This window comes from Leptinotarsa decemlineata, unplaced genomic scaffold, assembly GCF_025532065.1.
Source record: "Leptinotarsa decemlineata unplaced genomic scaffold, Ldec_3_MD MMD2_tig00003308_RagTag_RagTag, whole genome shotgun sequence".
NCBI classification, from domain to species: Eukaryota; Metazoa; Arthropoda; class Insecta; order Coleoptera; family Chrysomelidae; genus Leptinotarsa; species Leptinotarsa decemlineata.
In genome coordinates this window covers 2,934,857-2,957,067 of record NW_027412586.1, presented here as the reverse complement: position 1 = coordinate 2,957,067, position 22,211 = coordinate 2,934,857, and the positions used below count along the sequence as shown (strand labels likewise).

The window sequence follows — 22,211 nt, the reverse complement described above, 5'->3', positions numbered from 1 at the left end:
ATGCCAGTTCTGAGCTTCTATGGGCTTTTTATCCTTTGGTAATAACAATGTTTCAACATACTCAATTACAATGAATCGACTCAGTTCAGTTTGGGTTAGACTTTAGTTCTCATAACACTTTGGCACTCAACGCCAATTTTTATTAAATACACTGGGAAAAAGAAACTTGGCCCTTTTAAAAAGTCTGTCACTCTGTATGAACATGATTTTACAAGTATTTATGTATCAATACATGTATGTATTAAGAAAACAACCTGTATGGTCAGATATTTATTCGAATACGACATGGTAATCTATTCTAAACCGTTTCGTCAAGCAAATTCATAAAATCTCCTGTTCAAAAAGCAATACAGATAGAATATCAGATATTATAAAAAAATCCAAATCGGATATCTCTGTTGTTCTATACTTTTTTTTGATAAAAATCACATTACCTTCATCCATTTCAATACCTCAACCGTAATAAATTTAAACAGACGAATCCAACGTGTAATTTTCAATTTCAACAACACTCGATCATTTTCAATACAAAATCGAATCTACAGCTCTTGTCTCCCAAAGGAATATCATACCGAAACTTTTAACCTTAACAAAAAAACAAATTTATGACTCGAGAAAAACTACAGAACCTTTGGATTGCGGAGAAAATTGCAAAGGGCTCAGGAATCAATTTGTTTGGCATCTACAGTAATCTAACTTGATCGTAGGGAAGATTTTCAGTCTAGCATTGCTTTTTAAAACGGAAAAGTTCGATCTAACTTCAACTGTTGAAACGGATCTTCAGATAATTGATTTTCGTTTGTGCGAAGTTAAACGAGAAAAAGTTATAAATTGGGTGTTAAATATCAACACTGGAAATCAGTTAGTTGATGCTGTGATCGGTCTAAGAGAAAATTTGAACTAATTTTCAAAAAAATCCAATAAGAAGGTTGAACAGACACACTAAGATATTTGGTGACCAAAGTTTTGGCGGTCAATGTGTTTCACGAAATTTAAAAATTCACAGTGAAACTTCCCCAGCTAAATTTTGAAAAAAATTCGGATTTGCATCTCCTTAGAGATATGAAAGACATTACGTCTACGTAAAAATTATTCTTGTATGGATATGAAATCAAATTTATCTTTTTGTGAGAAGTTCTTTTGACAATTTGTACAAAATCAAAATTAAAATATAGGGTAATGAGAAATAATGATAATATATGAGAAACAAAGTTAATTTATATAAAAAACTTATTCTCAATATTTGAAATGGTTTGATTTTATTGAAAGTTTTATATCTCCTTTAACTCTGAAGAGGTAAAGGATTTTTATGGTATGACCAATCCCCTAAACTATTTAGCAACTGGTAAATACTTGAATTACCTGTATTACAGGTAATACAGTTTCATACACACAAAAATTATTCAACTGTAAGTCTCAGAGTAATATATTTCTTTCAAGCAACACGACATTTACGTAAAAGGTTTGAATCAAAAGTCCAATTCGACAAAATCATCTCACCAAATGAGAGACAAGAATAGGCATCATTCGATATCTTAAACTAATTTATATCTAAGGATGTCCTTATCATTGGGTCTTGAATTATAAAAAAATAAAAATCCCAACGTAATCCGTCTAAATCTTCCATACTAATATTCAAATCGAGTTTTCATGGATGTCAGCTCACAATAGAGCTTAACGTAACCATTTCAAATACATCGTGCACATGTCGACATGTCACTGCTAAAGAAAATTGATAGTCTGACGATTCTTGACTGCTCAAAGTATATAATGCCACTTTAATTTAGTTTTTCCTTCCGATCTCATATTTTTCCTTTATCAGATTCAGATAAGAAGTAGCTTGTTTGACTTGTAGTTATTTGAGATTGTTGATAAGGGGTAAGTTAGCTCAGCAGCACGCTTTGGTAATGCGTCACTATAGAGCCGTTTTTGGAAGGGTGAGAGGGCCATAAAAAATACATTACCTTTGCTGACGCGAAAAAACTGAGACTGAAGACTCACTTAAATAAACTGACAGGACGTCGGATTGAATTTTCCAAAGGCGTGAGGCAAATGTGAGTAGCTCAGATAATTATTCAAGATGTCACCTTAGGTAGGTTGTATGACCATTACATTTCATAAAATTCAATATATATAAACTCATTCAAAGAAATTAACAATAGGTATATAATAGTTGAACATTTCTTCAATATTTGAAAGGTGATAAAAAAGTTTGAAGTAAGCCTACATTGAATAAAATTCTTATTGAAAAAATAAGCGATTTGGTTCTGCCAGCTAACAATCAGGCTAGCAGAGCTGAAAGACAAAAAAAAACACACGAACAACAGCGATAGGCGAGAAAGGAGTAAAGGAAACAATACAACCAGCGATATGAAATACAAAAAAATGTAAGCTCAAATCAAAAATTGGTTTGGTATCTCGACAGAAACTGTTGAATTAGTCTATCAGGATTATATGCATATCACTCAGTATCGGTTAAAGGTGGTAGACGTCGAAGCTAGGCTTTGCAACGGACTTTCTTGGAAAATATCATTCATCTTTAATATTTGGGTTTTTTTAAGGACAAAACACAAGCACTACAGGAAAATCCCTAAGGCGCTCCTTAAGGCGCAGTTCTCCAGATGAAAAAGTTCTTAAACAGTGGAATTCGAGGTGTACCGAGTTGAACCTCAAAACGATGAGCTGCAACAGTCCGTGGCGTATTTCTGATATGTACCGCTCTTGGTGGAATAAAATGTGTCAGGTCACTTGAACACTTTCCATAAAAGTATTTAAAGAAGAGAGATAAATCTCCAACCCCTCCTCTTCGATGTTCCAGGCTATCAAAGTTGCACGTGATGTTCGCGTCTCCAATAAGGCAGATGGCTCTTTTCTGGATTTAGTCTTCTGTCAATAACATAAATAGCGACTACAGAAGGCGAAATTTTTTTTTCTTTTTCTTAGGAAGGATTGACCTCTGGGGATAGACCACTGGGTCGAATCAGTGTTGACTATTGTTCGATTACGAGATCTTTGTTATTGCATCTGGTTTCATCTGGTCTCTTTGCCGTGAAAGCTGCAGTGATGACAGAGGATGAATCTCGTTCGGGGGTAATGATGAAACTTAATTTTGCAACATCTCAATATGCTGATGAAGTGCCCGTCATCGTACTTAAAATGTGGCAAATGAACTCGCACCAGTATTTTGCAGACTTTTCAACCTGTCTTACAAGAGAGGGGTTTTCCTTCTGATTGAAAGATTGCTCGCGTTCAGCCTATTTCCAAAAAAGGCAACAAAACTCTACCAAATAACTATAGACCAGTCGCTTTGCTATCAGTGATATCAAAAATCATGGAGAAAGCCCCGAATATTTGGAAAGCTTCAACATTTTGAGCGATCATGAATATGACTTTTGTAAACAAAGATTAACAGGCAGCCTTCTATCGTATGTCACCCATATTTGGATTAACGCAATCGAGAAACATGGACAGTCAAGAGATGTTGCGCTTGAGGCATGAGGGTTTGCTGGCCAAACTTCGATACTATGGCATGTCTCATTTTTGTGTATGGCTCCTCAGCTTCCTGAAAGAATGTTCCCTCCAAGTGACCGTCGATGGATATCTCTCGAATACTTTCACCATCAACGCCGGTGTTCCCCAGGGATACATATTATCTCCAACCCTCTTTTTATTGTACATCGACCAAGAATCCAATATATTGCTTTGCTGAAGACAGCAACATTTGTCTTTTAAATACATTTGGATTCCAGTACATCGGTTGCGGATGCACATCTTCACCGGCAACAGGAAGTTCAATATCTCAATGAGGATCTAGAAGTAATGTCGAATTAGGGTGAGAGTAACCAGGTTCAATTCAATGCCACAAACACCCAGGCATCGGTTTTCTCCAAAAAGATAAATGTTTCCGAACCGAATATAATAATGTTAGGTCAAACAATTCCGATTTCTGCTTCGATAAGTTTGCGTTGAGTATTGAAATGGACACCAATATGTCTTGGCACAATCATGTCGCTGGAATTGCAAAAGCTGCTTCTCAAAAACTTAGAACATTCTTCCGAACCAAAAACTATACACATCTTAGCAACTATTGATGCTTTATAAAGCTCAGATCACACCTTCTTTAGAGTCTTGTTCTCATGTATGGAGCTCCGCTCCCAAACATAACCAGAAGCTGCTGGATCCATTCAGAAAAGAGTCATCTGCCTGATTGGAGACGCGAACATCACTTGCAATCTTGATAGTCTGCAACATCGAAGAACGGTTGGAGATTTGTCTCTCTTCTATAGATACTTCCACGGGAAGTGTTCAAGTGACCTGGCACATTTGATTCCACCAGGGGCGGTACATATCAAAAATACGCGACGGACTGTGGCTGCTCATCGTTTTGAGGTTCTACTCAGTACACCTCGAACTTTACAGTTCAAAAAAATCTTTCATTTGGAGAACTGCGTTTATGTAGAAAAACATTCCTGAGAACGTTTTTTCGAATGGATTCAATCTCCGCCTCAAGGATTTTCCTGTAATGCTTGAGTTCCGCCCTTAAAAAAACCTTGATCTTTGACATTCGTGCATTGACTGTTGTGTCGATTGCATAGATGGCGTCTTCATACGACGAGATATCTTTGGCAAACAATGATATCCTAAAGCGCTTGATAAAATACTGGTCTATTTTACTTCGAGTCTTTTTTAAATGAACAACTACTGCAGAAAAAAAAAAGAAAAATGAATATTTGTTCATGTTTATAATTAATAGGTAACTGATGATGCCATCTTCCAGAGCAATGAAGGTAAAACAAACATCACTGCGTGTGTATGTTCGTGAGCGATAAACCCAAAAACTACCTTCAATAAATATTTTTCGTTATATTTCTAAAACACTATAGCGAGAAAAGTATATTATCTTATATTTCATTTCGGATGTTCCCATAATGAATGTTATCATTTTCAGGGAAAACTACAATAATTATCTCATGATTGAAATAAAGTATATAATTGAAGGGGTTATATTTTTAGGAGTGATTAATTTTTTGGGAAAAAAAGTTTTTGGCTTTCTACTACTCCATCTGATACAAAAAAAAAGGGGATGAGAGGAAGTAATCAATTTGAAACTCTATACATCCCCCTTTTTTTGTATCAGATGGAGTAGTAGGAAGCCAAAAACTTTTTTTCCCAAAAAATTAATCACTCCTAAAAATATAACCCCTTCAATTCAAATAAGATTCCTCTTGGCTGGACGATGACATAAGCAGATCAAGCTTATTCCGTGACATTCAAAATCGTAATTCATGAATGAAGTGTGTGTATTTTCTATAATGTTATCCAATTTGGTACTGAAGAGCCTTAGGGCAAGTGTCTTAAGGCGAAACATCGGTGTATACCAGTGAGGGTGACAGTGTTCTATGTGAGTACAATTTATTACCATTCATTCAAAGTAGAACTCATGTGAATGATATCTGATTCTTATTCCACAACAAATGTTTGAAATACAAACTGAGTAGAGAAAAGTATCTTCTGTATAATTCAGTGTTCATATAGAAGTATTTGTTTCGAAAGTATTATTTTCTTTCGTGTAATTCAATGTTTATATGAAAGTAGCTGTTTCAGGAGGACTTTCTTTCAGTTTGTGTCTGAAAGTTACTTCTTTGCATGATCTACACATTCATGTATAGAGTTTCAAATTGATTACTTCCTTCCTTTCTTTGGAAGATTCTCTCATCCCCTTTTTTTTGTATCAGATGGAGTAGTAGAAAGCCAAAAACTTTTTTTCCCAAAAAAGTATATAATGTTATAATAGTACACTTTTCTTGTTTGCTTCTTTTCCCAAAATGATCTGTGTTCTAACATACGAATTCTAACTGATTAGCAAACTGGTAAAACCATTAGAAATTAACGTGCACGTTCGTTTTTCAACAATTTTCGTGCATTCAATTTACAATCATATTTTCAGGTATAACTTACATGGCTCCCACATAAAGGGCGTCACCTCTGTTGTCCAGGTGAAAAGTACGATAATACATCATTCCGCAGCTGAATTCTCGAACATGATCTGCAAAAAAATAAAAAAAGATTACTTCACGCTGGAAAAATCATGGCAATTCTTGGGTTATTCAAGCTATATGGAAATTAAAAGATTTGTCAAAAATTTTGACCAAAATCCTAAAATATTTTTTCCATATGAGAATTTCAAGAAAACTTTTCTCGTTGTTGAAGTGATGAAATGAAATTACTGAGATGTTTAATCATAACTGGTACATTTAAGGCATTTTCTGTCGCTCATGTATTCAAAATGTATTTGTCTGTGATTCAAATACATTCATTCTGGCGTTGAAACGATGACGTCACATCAACTATGATTTGAAACGTATTCATGATGATTCAAAACTAGCGTGAGGTTGGTTTTGAAACGAAATTTGACGTTACGTTACGTCAGTTGTCAGATTCTGTTTTATTTTGATCCTTATAGCTTATAATGTGCCGAACACTTTTTATAAACTACGTTGTGAGGATGTACAAAATAAAGCTGGGAAATTATTGTATGCACGAATTCGATTCTAATTGAAGTTAGAGAAAATCGAGAAGTTTGTTTTTATTATTGAATTCGACATCTGACACAAATTATAGTTAATGATGTCACTACGAATCGTTTTTGAATACACGCTCGAATACGAATAAACGCCAGAAAACACATATTCGTATTTATGATAAAAAAATACGGCTGATAAAAAAGTAGTTGAGCAACCAGTCTTTCTCTCAGACCTCACACACAGAAAAATGTATAGATCTACTTGACTCATTACTTAGTAGCGATCCGTCCTGGCTCTTCAATGCTGATACTAAATATACATTATAAACGCGTACGATCGCTGCTAATCATGAAGTGCTATAGGCCAAAGCGCAGCCTTCGACGCGGTATTTATAGGCACGCGCCGCCGGCCCCCCAGCCGGTACCGCCGCGACCGCTATGTCCCCGCATTTTAAATCTGTAATATCTTCCGAAATATTCATTTAAATACCATACTGTGAGGAGGCATATTATTCTATGTTAAATGGACAATGTATTTAAGGTAGTTAAATGTAAAAAGATTGATGCTTCGCATCAAATAAAGGATAAAAATGGTTATTGTGGATTATCAAAAAGGAATAGACATATATCATCACATACTTTTTTGTAGTCTTTTTCGAGGTATACAATATTATAGTACATTATTTTGATCTATTTTGTATGGTTCACCTAGCGTTTGCAATGTAAGCGCATCACATTAAAAATCTCTAAAATTAACAGTGTTTCTCCACTATATTATGCATGTTACATACATAAATATAACCTTCCTCTTGAATCATTCATATTATAAAACCTGCATCAAAATCCGTTGCGGATTTTCAAAGATCTAAGCATACATAGGAACAGACAGCGGGAAACGACTGTGTTTTATACTATGTTGTTTCATAATCTGTAGTGATGATAACCAAGCATCCCTTAACTATAAAAAAACTGTTTATTGAATAATAATCAGTGTACCTATACCTTATATAACATAATAACAAGTTATGAAGTTGAAGAGTTGAATGAAATGAACGTCAATAATTTAACAAATAATTGCATTTCACAATTAGCTATGAATTTTCATTGTTGATTGTATACTACTTGTATATTTCAACTCCTTCGGGAAGCACTAAAAGTTTCATATTCATGTCAGTACTCCATCCATATTTAATGCTGGCTAGAGAATGATATTTCTGAAATATTAATTTCTATCGATAAAAACGCCAATCAACTGAGGACGCCCATACAATCTATAATTAGAATGGATATATTAATAATTGATGAATTGTACACCAACCTTTAGTTAATGTACTCCATACATTTCAGTTGGTATTCATTTCAATGTTTGATTATTTTTGAAGAAGTATTTATAGCCATAATATCGGATCCTATTCCACATGACAATTATTGAATAACTTATCCAATACAAGATGGAAAAACCAAAAAAATGTAACAAGTTGTTTCGAATACGTAATAGTATAGTACCTACATATTATAAAACAACTTGTATAACACAGTCCACCACTGAGTCTGTATGTTTGAACGCGATAAACCCAAAAACTACCGAACGGATTTTCATTCGGTTTTCACCAACGGACGAAGTGATACATTGAAATTTAGTGTGATATATGGTTTAAATTTGACGATGTTTTCCTTAGGAAGTTGGGGAGGCATCGCAAGGATTTAGAAGCGTATAATATTAATCCGTATCAAATTAAATATGTTAGTTACCTCAAGCATTTGTTGCACATTATGATTGCTCTGTACACCACATGACTGAAATTAAAATCTCAGATGTAATCGATAATTGCGGGAGCTGGATATTAAAAATGCCCAAAATTAGACCGCAGGGAAAAGAAATTCATACAGAAATGGTCGAATACTTGAATAATGATTTCAAAAAAGGTCCTGTGATCTAAATTTAACGGACTATAGATCAATAAAAAAAGTTCAAAAAAATTAACAAATACATCAAATTATTATAAGTATAGCCTTTTCATAGATTCTATAATAAATATATGTATATGGTAATTATATGTCTATATATAATCATTTGTGTTTGCAACCTCCATATATGAAGAACAATTTGTGTCATCAAAAATTCAATACTAAGGCAATGTGATGCGTAGAAATTCCGTAAAAGCCCAGCAGCGCAACAAATGTGCGAATACATAGAAAATAGACAGACATTGTTTTTTATTATCTGGTCGTGTTATTTGCCATTTTTCATGCTCGCTTTTCTGTGAAGTCTCACAGAGCTATCGAGCATAGATCAGTCTGTGCCCTGTTATACTATGACATACATACATAGAACATACATATCAGAAGAGGTGGTTTTGGTTAATCTATTTTGATTATTTGAACAAAAAATTGTAAAGTGTAATACTGAATCGTAAAAGAACATACTTTTGGGTGAAGTTCGTCTGCTGAAGCAAAGTAGCAGGGTGGAAAATGCGCAAAACTAAAAAGCACGAGAAATGCGCGAAGATAATGAAAACGCGCAAATTTCGCCCATTTTGCACCTCATTGGTAACAGTGATCTGTATGACGATAATATCTTGTTTACAAGAACAAAACTGTATCGATATAAGTTTTGATAAAAAAGAAAAACTACCGACGTAGTGCCGACATTAACAGAGAATGAATAACCAAAGTTGAAAAAAACTAGTCTAGTTGAAAAAACCAGACATCACCAGAAGATGGCAAATGAGACTTTGCCGAAACGTTGTGAAAATAATCCTTATGGGGAGAAAATACACAGAACACGGAGCGAAACCCGAGAAAACAATTCATCATATATATATATATATATATATATATATATATATATATATATATATATATATATATATATATATATATATATATATATATATATATATATTCCTGTGGAAAAAGCGGACCTATCATTATTCAACATATCATTCGACACAGAGCTTTCCGTGAAAAAGTTGAGCACCCACTCACAACTGACCGTTTGCAATTTCAATAAAACAGTGGAAAGGCAGCTAGCGGGATAATGCATCATGTATCACTCCAAAGACAGGGGCCCATTTCCGTTTGAGAGATTTAGTGCGCTTTGTAAAGTGGTACTGAAGTTTATGTGGGTCACAGCAAAAGACCTTCTGGAAGATTTAGTTATGTAAGTAGGTAAAGGTGAATTAGAATGAATGAAATTGTATGTTGACGTTTTTATATCTGAACACATTGAATGATAAAGGATTGCTCTTGAGATAAATTAGTTTCTCTGCCCGGAATTCAAAAAATTGTTCATTAAAGTTGCTGTAGACGTTTAATGATGAAATCGATTTTTATACAGTACATCAAATTTGAAAGTTTAGATTGAAGGAACATCTCTGAAACGAAGAAACTTATAGACTAATGTACAAAGACACAGGTGGAGACACAAACTTTGTAATTATATTAGGTTTGTTCTGGTTCAAACATCCGAAACTGTTTGGAAACTGCGCAAAACATGATGCGTACAAACAAAAAATCTCAAACAGTCCGAAATAGTCTCGGACACTTGTTTAAACCAGAACGCTTTTGAGGAGACCACTGTGCCACCTATTGTATATATGAAGAGATGAAGACGAGAAAATACTATTGATCATGTTCATTTTGTTATGTAACGTATCCTCATAGTCAGTTCAAATGTTATCTACCGTAAATCATCAATTATTCAAATCAAATAATTAAAAAACCTTCCTAGCAAATAGCCCAAACAAATTTCCACATGAATGCGCATGAGCAACGGGAACAGTTCTCAACAGTTCAGCTTCGAGAGCAAGAACGATTCTGGACGGTTCGAAACATTTTAGGATCATTTCGCAGTCGAAACCAGAACAGAGGATTCATCAGTCCGAAATTATCCTCAATAAACCAGAACGCTCTATATCAACTGCGCATGATCCTGACGTCCTGGAACCCGAATTTCGTAGAACCAGGACAAACCTATTATTATATTATATACTCTCAGCCCCTACATCAATCCTCGTTTCAAAAGTTTTCAGTGTAATCTCTAATTCGTGATATATTTGAAGACTTTTCAGTGATACCCATTTTTTCATTCCGGGGATGATATTGTTGTCAAGAATACTCAAAATATCCCAACAATAGCATTTTTACAATAACGGCCAGTCGATTGGGAGTTTCATTGAATATAAAGTAAAAACTTTAATGAAATGAATAATAATAGTTTTGTCTAATCTAATTACCACTAGTTGATTTTATTTATACGACCGGTTTCAGGTTTGACCCCATTATCAAATATGAAACTGAGACGTGAAGTTTGAAAACTTGGTTTTATCAGGAATAGGGGTTGTTAAACTTATAAATTCAAGAGAGGAGATCTACATAAATCAAGTTGCTCATTTAGAGGTATATATTTCTGGTTTCAATTGATTTGTTAATTTCCATGGCTTCCAACAAATTCATTTTCTTCCCTGTATCACATATGTGTAGGATTTTGAGGTTATCTTTATTTATCTTGTATTTTGATTCTTGAAGATGTGCGTACATTGTAGATTTTTTATCCAAACAGACGTGTTTAGGTTCTACCTAAATTATTATTACTTATGAAAGCTGTTGATATTTTGTATTTGAATATGTATGTATCTAATTTTTCTTTCACTATGAAAAATTCTGGAATAACTTGAAAATTCCATAAATGTTAACGGCAATTATTTAAAAACTATTAAATATCCTCTGCGAACCTTTAGAGTGCACGCACTGAGAGAGATTTCTATGTTTTTCAATGTTCATAATCGAAACGAAAAAAAAAAAATAGAACACCTAGACTTCTGCTTCCTGTATATGGAAAAAATATATGTGCATAATATCCCCATTTTTTCAAAAGTTCCTATGGACATTTTTTAATATATTTCTTACTTCAGTTGAGGATTTCTCTTCTGTCATACATCATCGTAGACAAGATCAGAAAGTTTTTAACAAAAAATAATTGATAGAAGAAACTCTCATTTTCCAATAGACAGTTTACTAAAATTCTCGAGATCCGTGACTGTATGAAAGAAGTTTTTCTATGTGACTAATACACCATCAACAAGCAATTCTCAACATTTACATCTTAGTCTGGATCTAATAACAGTTCTTACTAGTCATCTGCGCTGCGATGAAATCGTTCACAATTTCCCGAGAAGACCTAACTTGCACAAAATACTATATAATACTCTCGGTTCCGGGGCAATAAAAATTTGCCAGACAATAAGTTCGGTAAAGTACATTGTTTTCAAAGAACAATACCATCATGCAAACTTGCACAATCTGTCTACAAAAACTTTCGAACTTGTTTGTTGACTGAAACTTTTAAGTTTTGAAGACAAAAAGCCCTGACTTTGCGGAGAGGTTTCCTGATTTCCTTTGGAATATGTCTTCGCCAAATTATTCCCGTTTTTTTTAAAGAAAAGTGATATTCTCGAAGTTTAACCATTATACTCCAAATGAAATAAGTTTTGTCATCCAGTTGTTCGAATTAATATCGATCTCGCTGTCGGACGAGTGTGATCCGATAAATAATATGAACAATGTTCACCGATGTTCATACGAGATTGAAGTGAATGCATAATATCGATAAGAAAACATTGAATATTGGTAATTCACCCATGAACTCGCTAGATATGCCCTTTAACAGATGATAACTATAATATTATCATAGGTGTAGAAAGGGTTAGTCAGTGATCGGACATCTTGAGGAGTGTGCTGAAACAATGAATCCATCTCAGCAAATTGAGAAAATCACATCGCGCAACCGGCTACCGTCCTGTCAGTGACCATAAACTCAATATGAAGCTAAATTTCATTTGTATACAATGTCGATGTATATGATGCACTGAAATGGTAAAATATTCATTAGGAAATTCAATATTTTCAGAAGAAATTCGAATTACTGACCTTCACAGTAGTACTTGGAAAGTGTCTGCTGGAAAACAACTACTTTCCCGGCTAACACCACGATGGGCATTGGATTTACCCGATAATGAATGTTTGGGGTGGAGCACCCTTTTCACTTAGGGGAATGAAAAACAGATTAAAAATAAAGTAAAACCTATTCTCAGACCTACCGAATATACAAATAAAATTTCATAAAAATCGGTCATGTCATTTCCGAGGAATATGTCAACTAACACTGTGACACTGTGAATATTATCGTTTGTTCCTTCAGTGGGATTTTATAACATCTGACAAATACAAACGCTGATATTTCACTATTGCAAAACAATATATTTTTAAACTATTCAACAAAAATGAAAGATATTTCATTTTCAATTCAGTTGTCGAAGTTTAATCCCTATATTCATCATATACTCCAAGTATGACTGATAATTTTTCAAAATATTTAAAAAAGTGTTTTAAGGTTACAATAACACTTTTTATATTACCACTGGATCAAACAAACCTCTTGAGTGTCAAATTTTTAAAATAATGCAAAATATGAAAAAATTTAATTATGGTCAAAAAAGTGGTTGATTACAGATTTAATTATTCAATATTTCCCTAGAATACAAACATCTAGAATAATAATGAAATTTTAAAATATTCTGAAACAATTTAGAAATGTTCACCTCTATTAAGCTGGCAAAACCACATTGAATTTTTATATTAATTTTCAGACCATAATTTTAGAATAATATTGTACTCTATTCAAAAATTTTAGACACCTCTGGCTCTATGAGTTGTGATTGGGCTCTGCTATTTCAACGTGAAGCTAGAAGAACCCACATTATCTCCGTTAAATGAAGAACAAAAAATCATGAATGAAGTAAAAAATCAAATTCATGGTCAAAAAATTAATATAAAACAAATGGTTCAGCTAGCTCAACAGGGGTGATATGTTTTCATAAACTGGGTTTGAAACTGTAACATTATCTTGGCAATTTCCATTATTACTCAAACGAAAAAATCTAAATTTGCTAATATAAAATTTTATAGTTTTTTATAGAAACAACTAGACCGGTTAAAAATGGTAAATGATTTTCGACTTCTTCTGCTGAACCATTTAGCCCGTGACTCAAATTAACATTTTTTGCCTCTAATTTTTTCAGAACATTGGTTTCATGTGTATATACAATCTGAATATTTAAAATTGTTAATGACTTCACATTATCGTATATGCTAAACCATAAAATGAGCTTCCAGTTGAGGTAGGTAGACAGAAAATTATACTTTCATATTTTACGTATAACTCACTTCCTATTTTCTTTATGTAATAAAACGTTTTCAAACGATAAATATATGTCTAGTTACTTCCGGTTTTAAAGTTCAAATAACGCCTAATCAAGTGAACCTTGTATTATTAAAAGTTAATAGTGAACAGTACATAGATTTTTTATTTATCACCATTCAAATAGCCTTTTCGGGTATATGAATCTCCAAGAGTCAATTATTTTTCCAGTCCTTTCTTATGTAATAATTCTAAGTATCGACTAGTTAACTCTTAGGTACCTATCATAAGAATAAAACTGAAACATATTTATTGAAACCAGTGACCGAAACAGATCAGTTGAGTATCAAAGTACAATCGTGTGTAGCACCACTGACGAGACTTATTACAGGTCGAAACAGTGTTCTCTGGGTTTGGATCACGAATACCTCGTTTTTGAGCTCTGGTTTTATCTAATTGCCATGTAGTGAAAGTTGCAGTAAACTACATGACTAATCTTGTGCGCCGTTTGATATCGAACGTTTACTTTCCAATAGGCCGCTTTGAGGATCCTCGTTCATCTTTGATATGCATGAACTGAGTCAACCCCAAAAATTACGTCTACCTAAGAGCAGAAGTCTTTTCATTTCGAAAGCCATGTTGACAGTTAAAACCTCGGTAATTCATAGTTTGCACAAGTTTTGAATTCTGAGGTTTGTCGTTCTTGGGGGGAGACGATAGATGATTAACAGAGAAACAGATTTTTCTTCAATAGAAGGGCCTAATACTGAGAAAATATTAGAAATGTCGAACTTACGTTCAAAATACGTCCAAAGGAAATTGTATAGGTACATGAGGCTGATAAATAACCTAGGTAATAGCAAAATGAATAATGGACTCTATCAAGCAAGTAATGTAATTCCGCCAAGTAATGTAATTCCGCCAAGTAATGGACTCTATCAAGCAATTGGCTTGATAGAGTCCATTACTTGGCGGAAATGCCAACCTGTTTCTCAACATATGAGTGGTTTAGGATGATAGGAAGAACCGACGTATTTTATATATTTATGTCTTTTGTTTCATAATTGTCAGCGAAAATACCTAGTTATCTCTATGAAAAGATTAGCTTCCGTACTGATGTTCTTCATCTCAACTTAAAATTCGAACATCAATTTACCATCCCATCATAAAAAACATCATTATAACGTGACTGCTTTGATTATAACGTCTACCAGCTGTACAATCGACTCCCTAATTCACTCAAATTTTGTTCCTTTCAGCACCAAATTGACTATTAAGAACTGTTACTCTGATTGATTTATTCTCTCTCTAGATCTTTCGAATATAGGTTAGTATAAGCTATAGGTCAACATTTAACTCCCAATGACACACTTACTATAGATGAAATGTATTTACTCATACGAGGATTGGGTCATTCGGGTATGCGGTTGGTTAGTACTTTGTTTACAGGTAGAAGGTGCGATGGCAGATATATTGCTTGTCGTTCGCTTCAACTATGTTCGAAGTATGATACTCTGAACGGATTTTATTTTTATTAACAGGAAATCATCGAGTTCGTGTTGATGTAGGACAGACACTACCTTGCACTGACAAAAGGCCAAATAACCCGAAACCGGTGTGCCCGTCCCAATAATTCAAAATCGATTCCAGCAGTTGTATCACCAGAAGCATATGAAATTACTTCTGTGAAGAATCCCGCACTGAAACCTGTCGGATATAGTCCAATGCCCTTCGTGGTATTAGCCAGGAGTGTAGTTTTCTGATAGGTGTCAGTCCATAAACCTATTGTGTAGGTAAGGGAAGACTGGCCTGAACGAATTGTTTCTTAAGCTAATTTGATTTAACATGTAATATTATATGAATATAAACAAGGCAATAGTCAAGAAAGCTGTAAATTTTTCTGTGTTTCAACATTTAACAGGAGTTAGTTACATCTCATGAATTGTTATTGTGGAAGTAGTTTCAAATTCAGTCAATAAAATAAACTATCAAATTTAAATGGGTACAATCTACCGAAAGTTCAAGATGAACTGATGGGAATTATTTCATATAAAGGAAAAAAAATAAGAATCTACGATTTACACTGCAAAATATTTTACAATTTCATCGTCTGTGGGCTCTTCTACAGGCAGTTCACAGCAGATACGTCTAAAGGTCATTATTACAGTAACTTTTGAGTAGCCCTCTGGTTAAATATCCAGAATTTTATTCAAAGTAAGTATATGATACAATTTCGAAGATAAGCACAAATTCGTTATGGGTGTCATGTTATAGATGCAACAATTTCAATACAACGTTGAGAGAGGTGAAACTAAACTCGACATAGGAAGGAAGTACCGATATCATGACACGGTGATGGATCTATTCATTGCGTGAGTTCAAAGGATATGATCATCTTTGATACACTAATGATAACGAACTGTTCATCTCATTAAAAATTAACTTCAATGCAATGAAGTCACGAACAGAATGGAAAACTTTAGTGGAAATTTTCTCTTTGATGAAGTTTTTTTTGAATTCATGTTTCTGAACGAACTTCAAGATGAGGAGGACATCTTGTTTATTCTGCGATTCTTTCTAATTTTTCTACACAGAAGATAAAAAACTTAGCAAAAAGTCCAAGTTCATTCCACAGTTTTTTCAAAAATGCCGTTTGTTGTTTCTAATATGTATATCGGTTTATTCTATACAGAAGTTTCTGCTTCTGGGTTGGATCATTTGATCACGGACTATGAAAATGGTGCGTATAGAAAAAAAAAACGAGACTGAGGAAAATAAGAACATTTTGGATAAGGAAAGAGTGGCATCACCATCGCGAGCTTTCATTTTTTTTTATTCTAATAGAAAGCCAGGTCGATTCCTAACTTGTTTGATAGGTCATAGAATTCTACATCCAAATCTGGTTTAATTTTTGAATACAAACCAGCTGTTGCTGAGTAAATAACAGTTTCAGTTAAATTTAAAAAAATCAATAAAATTCCATTCATCGCTATAGATGACCAAAATGTTCATCACTTAGTTCGTGATAGATATGGAACTGTCAACATATTCATTTCTTACATTACAGAATTTTCACTTTGAATTTAACGAATTCCCAAGGGCCTGATGTAACGTGATCTATTGGGCTATTCTAAAGTACCGTCTGCCCATCCACTAGATCAGAAAATTATCATCCACCTACTCTCAAACGAGTCTGTCACAATGAGAAAGAGTCCTTGCTGAAACGCTGAAAACTCATTTGAGTTTACCTGGTATATGTAATCAATCGTAGGCCTCATACGACTTTGCAGCATACTCATAAAAGTTTGATGGTTTTAAAATAATTTTCAGGTACTTACTCTCCTATTTATTACACGAATATACGGTTCGATAGTATAACTTACGAAACCACCTACCCTAAAAACATTCCAAATTGCATAACATTGATTCTTGAACATATTTGATCATTGTTAGAAAATAGATTATCCCAATTATGATAATTATCGTTTGCTTGTGGACTCCATAAAAGATAGAAAATTATTAGATCCATCAATCGAAATTTCACAGAACCTAAACATTTTTAGTGAAAATCTCGCAATAAAGTGTTTTTGGATACTTTATGGATTTTCATCAAGTATCGATCAATTCCATCATAATCCATCATATACTCCTTTCTCTATTTGAAAAATGAATCCATTGGAAACTAGACACTAGACTGGCCAGCAGTGATCCTGATTCCATCGAACATCTATGGGACAGCTGCTAACTCAATTGCAGACTTGTCTAGGAGGATGCAGACGACAGCTTGAGCTAGAGAAGGAAATTCTGAGTACTAATTCATTGGTATGTTATTTTGAAATATTATTATTATTACTCTCTTCAAATGAATCCAATAAATTCAGAGTATTTTATTCATTCCTGTACTAATCTATCGTAGAGCTTCAGTTTGTAATCTATTTGGCTTTAACATACATAAAACCCTCGTGGAATAGATCTGACAATGAAAAAAACTTGAATGTGATTTAAAGAAAAAGTAATATAGAAATAATGGTCTAAAATAACATGCATCAATGTTTTGGTACGTGAGTGTATAATTATGAAATATTTTATTCAGCCGAAATACCCAATTTAAAAACTGATTTCAATATTCGAATTATATTGTTTATGCCGTCGATTAGCACAGGATCCGACTGAAACTCGTTATATAAAATATTTATAAGGAACGGCAGTGCTTGAAAACCTAAATATCGGCCTTAAACACCAGCATAAACATATCAGCAAAGTCGGTGTAAACATGCTTTGGACACGCAATTGATAATGTCAACTCGACTCTACGTCTCCATACGAAACATTAATTGCAGTTATCAAAGTCCAGTTATATCTGAAATCATGAGTTCAATATACATTACATGCTGCTGGCAGAATGGTAGCTGTCATGCAAATGGAGAATATCAGCAAAAATCATACGAATATTCAACCATTCTGGCTCTATCTCCGAACAGTTTCATGTTGCACGCTATGAGTTGTATTCCACAAGGAAAAAGGTTCGTATGTGATAGACATAACACTAGGGAAATTAGCATATTTCGGTCAACTATATTAGTTACACGATACAGTTTCTCGAACAGCACCAGTATTTGAATAATTACATGTTCCACAATCTTGCAAAACACTTGGTTTACTGATAAGGATTACATATTTTACGACTCGCAACTGCGTGCATTAATTTCTCCTCCCATTCATTTCCGTTTTTCATTGCTAATAAACTTGAGTTTTCAGCAAAAAGTAAACGAGGAAAACCCATATGTCAATTTTTTTAATACCGTTTTATAAGCACACGAATACAAAGCCGAGTTACAAAATGAAATTGTGTTTACACAGGATGAAGGTGAAAAAAATATAATTCATGATTCACTCATATGAACTTTCAGTAAATACAAGGTGTCAATTTGAAAACTTTCAGTGAATACAAGGTGTCAATTTAAAAACTTCCCATCCTCAATATCTTCCTTCCAGTAAACAATATGAGGAATCGCAAAAACAGGTCAATTTTATTGTCAAAAGGGGTTATTTAAAGGACTATTTGTAGCCTTCGTGGTTCTACCCCCTAGGAGATGTTACCCTAAGAATTTTAAATGGAAAGGGCACATCATTTAGATTTGCGTTCAATTCTGCTTCCAATGGTACCCTGACATATTATTTTGATGACCATTTTCCAAAAAACATCGTTCTAAACTGGTAGGAATATTAGGTGGTACCGTTCCAATCCTTTATTACGGGTAACATTAGTCAACAACAAAAAGTAGTCTAAATTGAAACGCAAATTGTAGTAAAGTTGTATTTAGTAACTGCTGAATATTTATTTCTCATCGCAGAAAGTGTTCAGATAGCCGACCTTTTTAACTGCAAAAGGTCTTTCTTTTCAGTCAAAAAATTGGTTCGCAAATTTGAACGATGTGGCAGTATTGTGCATACAATTGTACCTGTTGGGCTCTTTAGCGATTACTTTAATAGGTGTATGAAAATGTAAAAATGGTTTATAATCTTCAAGACAGAATTGAAATTATTGTAATTCATGGAGAAGTTGGAAAGTGGGCGGCATGTCTTTTTAACGAAAGACATCCAAATTGTACTGTAAGTCACCGGTATGTGCTTGATTTGGTGAATGAATTTTACGAAACTGGTTCAGTGACAATTGAAAAAATAAATAACCCCAGAGTACTATATGAAGCAGCTCAAATTGAAGTTTTGGGAACATACACTGTAGAGCCCACGAGCTCCTTACAATCAGTAACAGAACGGACGAGACTGTAAGAAGAGCATGGAAAATGCATAAATTTCATCTTCATAAACTGCAGATTCTTCAAGAACTTCACGAGGATTATTATGATAGAAGAATAGAGTTTTGTGAAATCATGTCTCTTCAAGTCAATACCATCCCTAATCTTCTATTATACATCTCTTTCAGCGATAAGTGTTAATTTTTTCTGAATGGCAATGTTAATAGACAAATTTGTCGCTATTGTAGAGGATAAACAAACCCTCAAAAAAGTAAATGATTGGGGCGGTATTCTTGGAGATGCCGTTATTGATCCATTATTTCCGGAAGAAAATTTGACTGGCAATCTTTACTTTGAAATGCAATCGATACTCACGAGCTAGAAACTCAAATAGATGCAGAAGGTAATGAACTTTTGCAGGAGGATCTATTCATTTCCAGCAGGACGGTGCTTCACCCCATCATTTCGTCCCCATCCGATAGTGGTTAAACGAGAGATTTCTGGATAGATGGATTGGCAAAAGGGTAGCATTCGAATGGCCTCCGAGATCACTGGATTTAACAACCTTAGATTTATTTCTTTGGGGGCATCTTAAATACGTTGTTTATAAAACACAACTTTCTGATATTGAAGAATTTAAAAGACGAATTACAGTCATTTCCTAGTGAAGTTTTCCGTAATGTTAGAGGGGTGTTCGAAAGTAGACTTTATTACGGTTTAGAGCAAAATGGACGACATTTCGAACAGTTTATAAGATAAGTGTGTGTAGATTTTAGGTTTCGAAATGTCTTTCTCGCAAATTAAATTTTATTTTGTAAAAGGACAATAACCGTCAAATAGAAAATTCCACGAGTAATACATTTATTCCTGTCATTCAAGGGTTGGAACGGTACCACCTACTCTTCTAATCATTTTAATTAAAAGTAGTCAATACAACAATGCATCTCAGACCAGGCAAATTCTAATTACATGTGTAAGTTTGAAACGCTATTTTTCGAAAACTACTCATCATTAAATAAAACGTCAGGATATCTTTGGAAACAAAATTGAACGCCAATTAAAATTACGTGCCATTTGACATCCCTTCTCATTCAAGATTCTAAAGGTAACATCTACTCCTCCTCTGGGGTTGACCACGAGAGCTACAAATATTCCTTGAAAGTCTACCCTTTGACTATAAAATTAACCTGATTTTTCGATGCCTTATATTGTTTACTTGAAAGGAAGATATGAAAGTTGGGAAGTTTTCAAATTGACACCCTGTATATTTGAAACTGAGAAATGATTAAAATATTGAAACTCAAACTGCAGAAAACCACTCCAAGTTACCACTGGAATTTTGATATATAAGTATTATTTTTTGCATAAAACTTATATCTAATATTACTTTTTTGCACAAAACTCATTTACTAGTGATGCGATTACGTTCGAGAAAGCAGTTCGAGTTAACGAAACTGAACAGTAGAAATCAGTTAAAATAATTGTTTCGGCCATAATGACTTATCACACTACTATTATGCATGGAGAGTTAAAAAAGGACACCCCAATCTAAAGATAACATATTAATTCAGTCAGTCAACGAATCGAATTCTCCATATTGGTGAAATAATTTTGAATGAATTTGAAACCGACAGAAAGTCAATACTATAGCCACCAAAAAAATTTATCATTCATTTCACAAGACTGGATAATATCCGAATAGTTTCAGTCACATATCTAAAGCTTTTCGATACCAAAACAAATTTTTTGTATTCATGAAATATTTTCGAATGCATTTTGAGGAGAAACGATTAAAGGAAATACTTGACAATGTTTAAAGGACTTTTTAATGGATATTTCATTAGAAATGGAAAGAATGTGCCAGTATTCACATTGCTATTTTTTATCTTGTTTGAACTTTTCTATTTTTAATACACGAAATGATATTGAATTAATTCATTATGAATTATCATAGTTCATCAAAAGTATAGTGTATAAGAGTCACAGTGAGTATGACGTTAGAGCTCTTCTTTCATACTTCCAACGTAAGAATATTTGTGAAATTTGGTAACCATGAATATGTGTTTGAATATTTTTTCCTTCGCCGCTCCACTCAAATATCTAATTTCATCTCAATAATCGGTTGAAAAATGACATTGTTTCATCCAATATTTGGAAAAAAAGTTTGAAGCTTGCTAAATTACAATGTTTTTCGTTACGGAATACTTTTTTAGAAGCAAGCAGTGATTGGAAAATTAAATATTATTGCCCAACTGTTAACTGCTATATCTCAGTCAGTTTTCAGTTAACATATAATATAAGCAACATGTATTCAATTTACCTATTTTCTTGTGAACCAATGCTTAACCTACCCAGAAAAAATATAAAAAATATTTTCGAAAAACAAAGTCAGATTCTCCAGTGTATCAGTCATTCCATTTTGGTCTTCCGCAATCATTCACCTAATAACCATTTCAATCAATTGTCTAATGAAGTCATTTCAATATATAGTTACTGTAATCCAAAACAATCGATTGGTGAGTTACCAAACATTCAAGCTGTGTGTGAAATGAGAAGTCATCTTGATATTATGACAAGTAACATGTATCGGAAATCAAAAAATAACAATGGAGTTTATATTTTGAAGCAGTCAGTAGTAATTTTTAAGGCTGGGAAAACAAGGAAAACATGCTCCCCAATCGGATCTCCGAACATAAAAAGGGGCAAATGAAGTCGCACCAATATTTTG

The 22,211-nt window shown here is 33.7% G+C and overlaps 1 protein-coding gene across 1 annotated transcript in view; it reads right to left on the bottom strand.

Moving 5' to 3' along the window:
- Positions 1 to 22,211, bottom strand: part of Sema2a (Semaphorin 2a) — a 584,325-nt gene that overhangs the window by 300,310 nt on the left and 261,804 nt on the right. The window contains exon 2 of the mRNA XM_074177864.1: positions 5,959 to 6,046. Within this exon, the coding sequence (XP_074033965.1) occupies positions 5,959 to 6,046 (88 nt within the window). The remainder of the gene's footprint in view (positions 1 to 5,958; positions 6,047 to 22,211) is intronic.